The 12735-nt window shown below is 43.0% G+C and overlaps 1 protein-coding gene across 1 annotated transcript in view; it reads left to right on the top strand.

Moving 5' to 3' along the window:
* The window catches only part of MCCC1 (methylcrotonyl-CoA carboxylase subunit 1), a 58972-nt gene extending 54579 nt beyond the window's left edge, over positions 1-4393 (top strand). The window contains exons 17-19 of the mRNA XM_047731415.1: positions 1332-1439; positions 3028-3099; positions 4040-4393. Of these exons, the coding sequence (XP_047587371.1) occupies positions 1332-1439; positions 3028-3099; positions 4040-4168 (309 nt within the window). The 3' untranslated portion in view covers positions 4169-4393. The remainder of the gene's footprint in view (positions 1-1331; positions 1440-3027; positions 3100-4039) is intronic.
* Positions 4394-12735: the final 8342 nt, after the last annotated feature.

Below are 12735 nucleotides of genomic sequence, written 5' to 3'. Positions count from 1 at the left end.
ATAACACTGTTGAGGTCTGAGAGAACATTGCTTGACCAGAGGCACCCCACTGAAACATTAGGAAGACCCTGCTTCCTTCCATCACTGCTATGACCTTTCCTCTGTGTCACCCTCTCCACCCTGTTTCTTTGCCACATTCCTGCTCTCCCTGGTTCTTTTATTCACACAGCTCCTCACTGATAGACACATATCCATTCTCTTCCTTTAATTCTAAAACAAGTCCTGACACCCTACTTGTCAGAGAGTGTCTCACTGCCCAGTGCGCAGTATTTTATCAGGCATTTGGTGCCTGAATACTTTCGCAACCACCATCCTCCTGGCACTTGGAATTCTGGGCATTTGGGAGGAGGTGACCATTGAGGAAAGAGTCTGTGGAACTAATATTCCTTGTGGGGAAGGTGGGCATTAGGGAAGTAGTGGGGGTTAATGGTGATGTCTTGGGCATCAAAGGATGGTTGGTGATTGAGGCAGACACGGCATAGGTTTGGATCAGATCTCCTGTCTTATGGGTCCCATTTAGGAGCCTGCTGACTGATGAGCCCATAGTTTCTACATGGGCAGAAAAGAAAACCTATTATCAAATACACTGTGGCCTCTTCAGAGTCTTCTCACATTTGAGAACCCACTTATAGATCATACTCCTTTGTGATCAGATGCCTTTAGTATTCCAATAGTTAAACTACTTACCTTATAGAGAGTCAAGGATGATCTCACATGATCAGGCATTCCTTTCCATAGTTACTCTGCTATAACAATATGGTGGTGGAGGCAGTATGGTGGAGTGGTGACGAGTAAGAGTTCTGGAACATGAAGCTGCTTTGGTTCAAATCCTGGCTTTACCTTGGAACAGGTGTGTGAGCTAGGGCTAGTTAAACTCTCTGGCTTCAGTTCCCCCATCTCTAAACAGGAAAAATAACAGTATCTACCTACCTCATAAGCTTCCTGAGATGATCAATGAATATATATATATATATATGGCAGTTAAGAACAGTTCCTGGCTTTGACCAAGCACTTGAAGTGGGGATGCTGCCCAAAATGGCTTTCAGACAGTGGCTATCTTTTTGTCAACAGTAAAATACATTAAATCCTTTAATTCGCTGTGAGGCATGATGCCATTACTCCTTTATATGATGGGAAACCAAGACTGAGAGGGGGTTAATAATTTGCTTAAGGTCACCAAGCTAGATTAGAACCCTCGTATTAAAGATAGTTATACAAATAGCTTGAAAATAGTTAACAAATAGCTTGAAAATAGTCATTATCTTAGGTATATTAATAAAACTGCAGTGGTTTGATCTTGATTTCATTTCTAGTTTGTTTTCTATTTATAGGAAGGAAGTACTCAGATTGGCATTCCAGTCCCCAAATACTTGACTTCAATGAGCTCAGATGGAACTCAGGAAGGAGCCATAGCTCCTATGACGGGTACCATTGAAAAGGTAATCACATGAACGTATGTAGACAGATGTTCAGTAAGGCCCGGTAAATGGCATATACATCATTTTTCCCTCTCCAAATCTTTCCGATTGGAAAACATCCTACTCCGGAAAACAAGAGAAGGGGGCACCTGGCTCCCTCAGTAGATAAAAGTACGTGTCTCGGAGTTGTAAATTCAAGCACCATGTTTTGTGCAGAAATGACTTAAAAATAAAATCTTTAAAAAAGAGAAAACAAGAGACTATGATAGATTCAAGTTCTCTGTTCAGTCTTCAGTGAAAATGCCCATTTACCTAATTTATGATACTGTTATCTTTGAAAGTGGCAATTTCCATCAAAGTACAAATAATCTATTTATTTTTTATGATTAAAATGGATCATTCATCAAGCATTAGCCAAAGGGCTGTTTTTTAATGTTAACAGCAAACAATTTATCATGAAATAACATTTTTTCTAATGTACCTAACTGCATGTATGTTAAAATAAAATTTGAAAGGCTGGTACTGGTGAAGAACAACGAGCTTTGGTGTTGAATGCGGTTATGTATTCAGAGTTAAGATTCATACTGAAATAACTTCAAATAGTGGTGGATCAGTAGTCTTCTTGTTACACACTTGAATATAGTAGAGTCCCTGTAAATGCATCTAAGTCATAAAAACTCAACTCTGTATTCTTGGTACCCAAAAAGAAGAAAAAGAAAATAACCATTTAAGTAGTGAAAATGACTGCACCCACCATTCCCCTCTACAGATGTTTGCCCCAAAGGGAGTATAAGCTCGGAGACTTGGATCACTCAGTCTCCATTCCCATGGACATTCCATAATGTGGCATCTTTGCACACCTGTGGGGAAAAGATTTTCCCCACAGCTGCCCCCTAGACTATGGATTCCACCAAGCACTATTACGGCATCATCCAGCATTGGGTGATTTGAGGGCTTTCCTTAGGTGTTTCTCATTTTTCACACTTTGGGCTCTATACATTGACTCTAGAACCTAACTCCACTGTGTGATGTTTCCAGAAACTGCTTCATCACCATGTTAAGCAAGAAGACAGTGAGACATGGGATATATGAGTTCATTTATACATGTAAAAAGGAAAATAGAGATTTTTTTCCATGGTTGCCAATAAGTTTAATTCTTTCACATGAAGATAGTCTATGCATTTACTACACAGGGGCCTCAAAGCTTGGAGCACTATCCTAGACCACCTATAAAATCAGGAAAACCAGGCATGACCCTCCAATGCCTATAATATTGAAGTATATTGGTTCTTCCTTGGTCATATGGCTTGTCTGTACATATGTGAAAACAGAAAAGGATCTCAAGATATATAAAGCATATTCATCCAATTCCAGGAAAACTAGAGGGTTTGAGGATGGAGGTGAGGAGCTAAACAGTGCTCCCCGAAGACATAAGGGCCAGCAATGCCAGATTGACGAGTAGGTCTCTGATTGGCCCCAGCACCCGTCTTTGGCAGATGAGACAACCACATAGATCCGTACTTCCACTGTATGCATCCTTATGCCAACTCTGTAGACCATGAGGGACCTCTGTCTTTTTCAGTATTAACCTGTCACTCTTAATTTCTAGATATTTGTGAAAGTTGGAGACAAAGTAAAAGCTGGAGATTCTCTAATGGTTATGATTGCCATGAAAATGGAGGTAATGAAATCATAAGCTCACTTGCCAGTTAAACTTCGGGAACTTTCAGACCTAATTGGCTTTTTGCCTTATTTTATAAGTTAATACCATTTTAAATAGTAAGAGCCATGGGTTGATGAACCATTAATTACAGGACATAAAACCAAACCACCCTTCTTTTAAATAGGTTTTCATTTTAATTTTGTGAAACAGCATTTGTCAGTTCTGATACTGAAATTAAAGAAATTATCAGTAGCTTAAATTCAGGCAGTACCCCAGCTGGTTGTTAAGCTGTTGGTATTTTCTAAGGCCAAACTTGGGATGCCAAGCATTGGTATCAGGGTGAAAACCTCAGTCAAACTAGATGAGCTCCTGAGGTTTGTAGATGGTTGGAAATTGTAGGCCAGTAGTTCTCAGCCTGGCCATATATTACAGTCACCTGATGGGGAGAGCTTTTCCAAACTACTTCCCCAGAATGGCTGAATTGGGATCTCCTGCGCTGGGACCCAGGGATTGATAGTTTTATTCAACAGCTTCTCAAGTGAGACTCTGTGGTGAAGCTTGTGGCAAAATACCAGGTAGGCCAGAGTGTCCCAGTCAGTGACCTTGAGTGTGATACAGGTGCGTCAGAATAGTGACTCCTCACAGCCCCAAAGCACACCATAAAAATGTTACTTTCTCTGGGGTTATGGATATTGTGGAGGGTATGTGCTATGGTGAGAGCTGTGAAGTGTGTAAACCTGGCGATTCACAGACCTGTACCCCTGGGGCTAATAATAATATTTTTATTAAGAAAATTTAAAAAAAATTTTTTTAAATGTTACTTTCTCTGGGTGCTGTGGTATCTAAAGCTGGAAAAACTTCAAAACAACCGGCTTTTTTACTTTCCATCTCTCTTGCCTTGCTGCATGCTCAGTCTTCGTTGGTATTGCAGTCACTGTCTGGTCTTGTGTCCCTGCAGCACACCATAAAGGCTCCAAAGGATGGCACGATCAAGACTGTGTTCTACAAAGAAGGTTTTCAGGCCAACAGACACGCTCCTTTAATCGAGTTTGAGGAAGAGGCATCTGACCAAAGAAAAGCAAAATAAACTCCGTCAAAGAAATGCCCCATTAAGCAGTATCTTCAGTATAGTATCTACGCCAAAAAGAGAAAGTGCCTTCCTGCTTTTCTCGGAGTCTAATAAGCAGCAGTTTTACTAAATGATTATTATTAAGCTAAAACACATTTTTATCTTTGAGAATCATGTACTTGGGTCACCACTACAATAAATTATCTCAAAATATTTCATACTAATAAACCGAATTATACTTTATTGGAAGCTAATATCGTTTGTTTCTGCCTCAAATATTATACACTGTAATGTCCTTTAGAAAGGCAAGTAGCACTTTGATCAAAAGAGGAGGACTGGAGGAAGAAAGGTGGTTTAAATTATTTCCCATTTAAAATCATGATGAAAATAGGCATATTTCAGAGACAGAAGCAAATCTGAAAACATGATTGAGTTGAACGTAATTTTCCTGGGGCACCTGGGTGGCTCAGTCAGATACGTGTTGGACTCTTGATTTCTGCTGAAGTTGTTATCTCAGGATTGTGAGTTCAAGCCTCACATCTGGCTCCACGCTGGGTGTGGAGCCTGCTTAACATTCTCCTGGGTGCCTGGGTGGCTCAGTTGGTTTGGTGTCTGACTCTTGATTTCAGCTCAAGTCATGATCTCAGCATCACGAGATTGGACTCTGCATCTGGCTCGCACTCAGCTCAGTCTGTTCTCCCCGCCTCCTCTGCCCCTCCCCCAACTCGTGCATGTGCCCTCTCTCTAAATAAATAAGATCTTAAAAAAAAGTTCTCAGGGCAGCTGGGTGGCTCAGTCAGTTAAACGTCCACCTTCAGTTCAGTTCATGATCCCAGGATCCTGGGATTGAGCTCTACATCTGGCTCCCTGCTTGGTGGGGACCCTGCTTTTCACTCTCCCTTTGCTGTTCCTCCTCTGTGTGTATGTGTGTCAGATAAATAAAATCTTTTAAAAATTAAAAAGTTCATTCTCCCTCTCCTTTTACCTCTGCCCCCTCTCTCCTGCTCTAAAGAAGAAAGAAAGAGAAAAAGGAAGGAAAGAGAAAATGAATGGGGTGCCTGGGTGGCTCAGCTGGTTAAGTGGCTGCCTTTGGCTCAGATTACGAGCTCAGGGTCCTGGAATCGAGCTCTGTATTAATCTCCCTCCTCAGCGGGGAGCCTGCTTCTCCCTCTCCCTATGCCGCTCCCCATGCTTTTGTGTTCTCTCTCTGTTGTAAATAAATTAAAAAAAAAAAAAAATGAGTAAGGTGGGTTCCACATCCAAAAACAGATGTGCCCACCTGAAATAGAGGGTACTTGGGGCCTATAAGAGAAGATGTGTGGAATTTAGTTTGGGGCCAAACTAACTGGCAAGGAAGAGCCCTTTTGGATTTTTACCTTGCAAGTAGCAGTTACATTGAATTGTTTCTTAGCAGGGAAAACAGTGATTTGTAGAAAATTTGGCTAGTAGAGCCCCTTTAAGAAACTTTGACATTTCACAAGGTTAAACATTTGCATACTCTATGACCTAACTTCTAGAAATGCACAAAAGCTCTTGTGCACCAAGAATGTTCATAGCCACGTTACCCATAACACTGGAAACAATCCCAGTTGGTCGGCAGGAGAAGGGATAAATAACTCTGGTATGGCACACAGTGGAATACTATCTAACAACAAAGTAAACAGGCTAAGAACAAGGCATGGGTTTTGGAATCATAAATTTAAAGACCGGGATAAGCTTCGGGCATTAATCAGGCCAGTGGTTGAGACAGGTGAGGCCTATAGAGCTAGATGCAAGGTACTGGGAATGTTCCAGGGCTGACTGGTTGGTTGGTTATATTCATGCAATTATGTTTCATAACATATTACATAGAAGCTTTTCATAATTCAAATAATATTTTTTAAAATTTTTTTGGGCAGCAATATGCATGTGGACAGAGGAGGAAAAGACTAGAGCCCAGAAAACCAGTTAGGCATGGGGTCATAAAGGACAAGGCCATCTCAAACACAGCTTTTTAAATCTATTTTTAGCAACAGAGGCTTTGCCTGGATCCAAGCAAAACTGTCTACAGAGGGAAAAGCAAAGGTGTCCTGGTGGAAATTTGGGGTTGCTATTTTCTCCCTTTCATCTCTTTCATGCAACAAGATCGAGCTCTCAATTTCCTTGTTACTTGACTCTTGGTCATAGGTAATAGCGTGCATAGGAGGAATTTCAAGCCCACCAGCCCAATTACCCACATATTGGTGGTATCCTTTGAGAGCATCACCAACTGTGGTGCTGTGAGAGCAGGGTTCCTGATTACATGTGACTGCATCTGTTCCTTCTAAAGACAGCATTTGCCGTAGACCAGGACCTCTGGAAACCAAAATGGCAAGAAATGGTTTTTGCTCCCACCCTAATTAATGGAAAACAGGATCCAGCTATGTAGAAGAATGTCCTCTGATAGTATGATATACCTGTGCACTGGGTGCCATGGCGGGGGTCAGGTGAGTGGCATAATCACTTCTACTTTAAAGGAGCTGGGAGGCTGAGGGAGAGGAGGTGACATCCGACCTGGGCTTTGGAGTACAGCCATTTGCCAGCAGAGAAAGAAGGTAAGATAAGGCCGACGCAGGGAGAGGGACTCGCAAGGGCTAATAATAACAGTAAGGCGTGAAAGTGCACACAGCGTTCAGGGCACAGAGCCATCCAGCTTGGGCTGGGTCACGGGTGCAGCAGAGAGGGGCTTGGGGAAGTGGCTGCCCAGCAGGGAAAGCACTTGATTCTGGAGGCAGTTGGGAGCCCTGGAGGTTTTCAAACAACGTTTTTCAAAGTTGTTTCTGTCCACAGTCTGGAGTACAGACTGGAAAGCGGAGTGAGCCCAGAGACAGTGAGTCTAAGTCCAAAAGAGGCACCAAATATGGATGCCTGAGTTGGATGGCTCAGGCGGAGAAGACAGAGCTCGGTACACCTGTCAACGACGGGCGTATAAGTAGCTTTTCTTTTGGGTAACCTCCATTTGCAAGCATGGGTCAAAACCTGAGCTGTATGATTAGAAGAAAGCAGTTTGCTCCCTTAGCTCTGACAATAGCATTCTGGATGCATTGTGTTCACATCTAGAATAATGAAGAAAACAAAAGTTGAGAGCCCTGATGGTTCCTTTTTAATAATTGGCGAGGCCACAAAATATTGTAGTGAAAACAGCCTTAGGAGTTAAAATTCTGGCATTTAGACCCTCGCCTTGCCACTCACTGGAGTGTCCTGAGTAAAGTCACTTACACTCTGAGGGTCATCTGTAAATGGGGGGTGTCAACACTACATCACAGGGTTATTTGGGATATTAAATGAGAAAATGTATAGGTTGCTTTTAGCACTGTGCCTGGAACATCATTTATTCACAACTGATAGTTATTAATTTTTAACTGCAGTTAGAGCAATTAAGGAACCACTCTAAATTCAGCTCAGCGGCTTACCCTTGCCAGCAAAATTCCCAGGTGCTGGGGTGGTGAGCAACCCCACCTGGACATGCATCGCTCTGTTGCCCCTCGTCATTCCACCCCTCATCTTCAGCCTGCTCCAGAGTCGCCCAGGCTCTTGTCAACCACAGGCAGATTGCCGCAACGTCTGGGGTAGGCTCTGTAGTTCCCTCCCTCTGCGACGTGGGTTGCTAGGCTAGCATGTCCTAGAGCCTGCATGCTGATGGGACAGCAGCATTCCCAGAAGCAGCTTGCTTCTTGCATGAAGGATGGGCTGGACTTGTTCCATCTTCCAGTTGTCACATGGGTGTAGATGGCACTGTGAGGGGGGACCTTCCTTGTTTGGCTTCAGGGTCCATGTGAGTGGGTGTTAACGACTCCCATGGGGTGCAGTCGAGTAGGGAGTTCTCTTCCGTAAGCTGAACTCCTTCTCTGTTTTTTCCCCATGACTGTCTTCTCTTCTCACCTTTGCACTTACCATTCTTTTTTTTTTTTTTTGCACTTACCATTCTTTTTTTTTTTTTTTTTTTTTTTTTGACGGAGAGAGAGATCACAAGTAGGCAGAGAGGCAGGCAGAGAGAGAGGAAGGGAAGCAGGCTCCCTGCTGAGCAGACAGCCCCATGTGGGGCTCGATTCCAGGACTCCGGGATCATGACCTGAGCTGAAGGCAGAGGCTTTAACCCACTGAGCCACCCGGGCGCCCCTGCACTTACCATTCTTAACCCTCAAATAGTTCTCTGAGGAATATTAGAAGTTGAAATGTACATCTATGTTCTGTCTACACATAACACTTCTGCCATGTTAAGATACTTTACAGTGTTGGGGCGCCTGGGTGGCTCAGTGGGTTGAGCCTCTGCCTTCAGCTCAGGTCATGATCCCAGGGTCCTGGGGTCGAGCCCCGCATCGGGCTCTCTGCTCAGCGGAGAGCCTGCTTCTCTCTCTCTCTCTCTGCCTGCCTCTCTGCCTACTTGTGATCTCTGTCAAATAAATAAATAAATAAATTTAAAAAAAAAAAAGATACTTTACAGTGTTGATAGTAAGACCTTGCACTTCTGTCGTACCTTCATCAGAGGATTTCTAAAAGCACTCCTAGATATTCACACCCAGCTTCAAGATACCCAGGAAGAGGAAAACGTGATTTAAACTGTGTGGTGAGAGGGAAGGAGATGGATGTCCCTAAATGCTCTTCTCTGTCCCCAGATCAGGGAGCCTTGGGTAATTAGTGCTTTCCCGCTACTGACACATTGCTCCCTGAAGGCTGGCCGCAGGGAGCTGCGGCTTTGGGGGAGTGGTTCTATGTCACCAGACTCTAAGTATACAGCATCCCAGGAGGCTCTGCCCACGCTCCACGGCTTTCAAAGTCGCACGCAGGATGGAAGCAGTCTTGCCCATCCGCCCCCAGCTCCTGTGAATAACCCTGAGGACACCATTCCTTCCGGACCAGGGGGTCGCTGGATTGTTAGCGATCAGAGCTGATACCAAAGATTACCCTGTCACTCTTGATATTTGTCTCCCACATGCTGGATCATGGGAATCAGAATGCCCTGGTGCCTCTAACTGGCTTCGTCTCCTGCAGCGGGTGTCAGGTACAAGGAGCACTCGCCCCTTAAACCTCCAAGTCCCAGCCCTGATGTAACTCCCTCCCCCCTAAGATGGCCAACGTCATTCTCTATTCAGACGACTCTGCATTAGCTTGATGCTAAACGCTTTGTTTAGATTAGAAGTCCTCATTCCGAATCCATCACCCCCACCAAAAACACAAAAGCAAAACAAAACAAAAACCACCTAAAACCACTAAGAACAACAACAAAAGATAACTTGGGGCTTCTCTCCCTCTTCTTGGTTATTCTTACTCCTTTATCCTCACCACCTATGTCCTGAAAGCCCTGTGGTTTTGTTCCCATTCCCGAAGTCATGTGTCATGTTAGTCATCATTGGGACTGGCATCCCGCCTAAGTTTGTTCTTCCATTGCTCATTTGGCCCCATTGAGACCTTCCATTTCGGATGGGCCATGCTAAGCAGGCTGCCTCATCCGCCATGGGCAACACTTGTCCTTGACCTTCCTTCCTCCTTTGTGGGCCAGGCCCATCGCACATCTGAACCCCTGGTCATTCCACAGTAATCCAATACACCAAACGGCTACTGAGGGTCTATGTGCAAGATAAGTCACAGGTCTTTCTTTCCTTGGCCATGTAAATACCACTGGTCTCTTCTCCCATAAGTATTTAATTTGTGAATAGGTGATATATGCTCATGGTTCAAAATCTAAAAATGTATACTAAAAGTCCTGCAGTGGAAATCTCTCTTCCACCCACGGCCTCCTCGCCCCTGGCAACATGTAGTTGTTTGTATTTGTTTCCTGTGTGTCCTTCAGTGTCTATGTGTTCAAAACCAGTTACAACTCTATAATTTCCAACCTTTGACGATAAAGGTCAAGTTCTGCACTTTGCTTTTTTTATTTAACCATGTGTCTTAGAGATCCTTCCATAACAACATACAGGGAGTTTCCTTATTCTGTTTCACAGCTGCATGGGATTCCACTTGTTCCACTAAATGGACATAACTTATTCAACCAGACCCTTACTGGTGGACATTTAGGTTGTTTTCAAATCCTTGCTACGACCCAAAAAATGCAGTGAAGACCCTGACAATATTTCATTTTGCACATATGCAATTCTGTTAGGATAAATTGCTAGAAGCAAATTCCTTGGTCAGAGACTAATAATGAAATATTGAAAAATTAAGCTAAAAACACGTTTGAGGTTAGTGTTACTGTGCCCGCAGTAACTCGCGTTTATAAAGCATTTTATGATGTGCTGATATTTTATCGCCAAGGGAGGAATCCTCAATACCGTCCTCATGGAAATTTGAGGGAACTGAGATTATGAGAGAGACTCCCACACAATCCTACTTCTCATAGCTTCTCGTAGTTGTTGGGACTAAAACTGAAACGGGGACTTTTCATTCCAAAATTCCCTGTTTTCTATGTATAATGCTGACTTCTGAATTAGCAAGGGAGGGGGAAAGGCAATTTTACTCATACAGAACTTACCATTTTCTGAAAACACTTCTCTCCTTGGCTGAATATCTCCTCACTCTCTTAGATCTCCTCCTGGAGAACTTAGTGGTACCATGGCCCCCATGCTTGTTTGGCCAGAGAATCTCAGGTAAGCTACTTGCCAGACCATCCTACTTAAAAAGTCGGTGCAACTTAAGGTGGAATTGGAACTGGAAATTAAAACCGTTTTGTTCAGAATGGGGTTTAAAGTTAAAACACCCTCCAGAGACCCCAGGGTGGCTCAGTTGGGCGTCCGGCTTGATTTCGGCTGAGATCTTGATCTCAGGGTTGCGAGTTTGGGCCCAGCATGGAGACTACTTAATAAAACAAAACAAAAATACCCTCCAGACAAACTGATCTTCTGTTGGTCTTATTTCCAGAATAAGATCATTCTCTTGAAACCTTAAGGGAAATACCGTGTCTCAACATCGACAAGGAATTTGTTAATTTGCCAGACGAAAACTGTAGAATTGGGGGATAGACGGGGTAGCAGGCAATGTGCTCTAATTTTCAGAGATTTTTACTTCACTAAAGGACTTTGGATATACCTGAAATTTGGAAAAACTTAGATTCAGTGACAGTTCAGTTCTTTTTAGCGGAAGGGTAAAATTTTGCGCTTCTTATGGAGAATTGTGGAGACAGATTAAAAGAAAATATATGACTCATCAAGGCCATTATTTCATTACAAAAACTGAAAAACTTTGTTAATTTAAAGACCACTTCCAGGGGCACCTGGGTGGCTCAGTCAGTTGGGTGGACAACTCTTGATCTCAGCTCAGGTCTTGATCTCAGGGTCCTGAGTTCAAGCCCCACACTGGGCTCTAGAGCCTGCTTAAATAAAAATAAAAATAAAGACAACATCCACAGAGAAGAAATTGATGATTGCAGGAGGTGGGGAAGCAAAATGGGTGAAGGGGAGTAGGAGATCTAGTTTTGGGTGAATGAGTCACAGGAATGACAGATACAGCATAGGGAATAGAGTCAATGATATTGTAGTAGCACTGGATGGTGACAGACGGTAACTACACTTGAGGTGAGCACAACATAATATATGAAGGTGTCCAATCACTATGCCTAAAACTAATATGTGTCAATTAAACTAAATATTTTTTTAAAAGGCAATTTCCCCACCAACTCTGCTTTAAATATTTTATTTCTTATCTATTTTGCAGACTTTATTTGCTAATTCAATTCTTTCCCAAAAAATCTGACTTAAACAAATGCATAAAAAAGTTAAAAACTACACAGTGGAAGCCACATAAGACAACTTTGTGGACAAAATAGTTTGTCCCCTCTTCAATTCAGATAACATGCACACATGCCCAGAAATGAGATTTTGTTATTAAAAGTGGTTTAATCTCTTAGAGACACTAATAGAACCCACAGAAAAATATATCAACACCTTAATGATGAGTTCTTGATTCACACTGAGAGACGCACCTATCACTCCAATTCGGATAGTCCTGTTGATTTGACTGTGCGTGTTTCTCCTGGTGTGAAAAGCACAGGGAAGCCAATCAGAATGACCAAGGTTCTTGATGGACAGGGACCCAGATAAGAGGAGTTTGGTGCCTGGTATGGGATCTAACAATTTGATTCCCACAGAAGGAATGCATTCAGGGCTAAGGAGCCCCAAATGGTTGAAACCCTGCTACCACTTTGCTTTCCTGGGATTTCCTACTTTCCCATGTTTTGTCTACTTGCCCCCATTTTATTAACCTATTCTTTCTTTAGATTTATTAACACCACCATTAATCTATTTTTTCCTGGACTTTCCTCATGATAGGAATCACCTGGAGTGCTTGACCATAAAAGATTTCTGAATAGAATTTCTAAAGGAAAGTTCTGGCATTCTGTATATTTAACAAACACCCAGGTGATTTTTACCAGGAGGGCTTGGGAACATTTAGTTCAGTGTATCTCAAAATGTAATGTTCCTACAGTCACCTGTTCCTGATGCCATTGGTCTGGAGAGGGTCCTAGATTCCCCATTCCTAACAAGCTCCCAGGCCTCTGGCCAGGGGACAGATGGCATTTTGAGTAAGAGGCAGTGGTGCTTTTCAAAAAGGTGCTCCTGGGCCAGCAGCCTGAG

The sequence above is a fragment of the Lutra lutra genome, chromosome 1, assembly GCF_902655055.1.
Source record: "Lutra lutra chromosome 1, mLutLut1.2, whole genome shotgun sequence".
In the NCBI taxonomy this organism is placed as follows: Eukaryota; Metazoa; Chordata; class Mammalia; order Carnivora; family Mustelidae; genus Lutra; species Lutra lutra.
The sequence above is the reverse complement of the archived record's forward strand: the minus strand, read 5'-3'. Positions and strand labels throughout refer to the sequence as shown.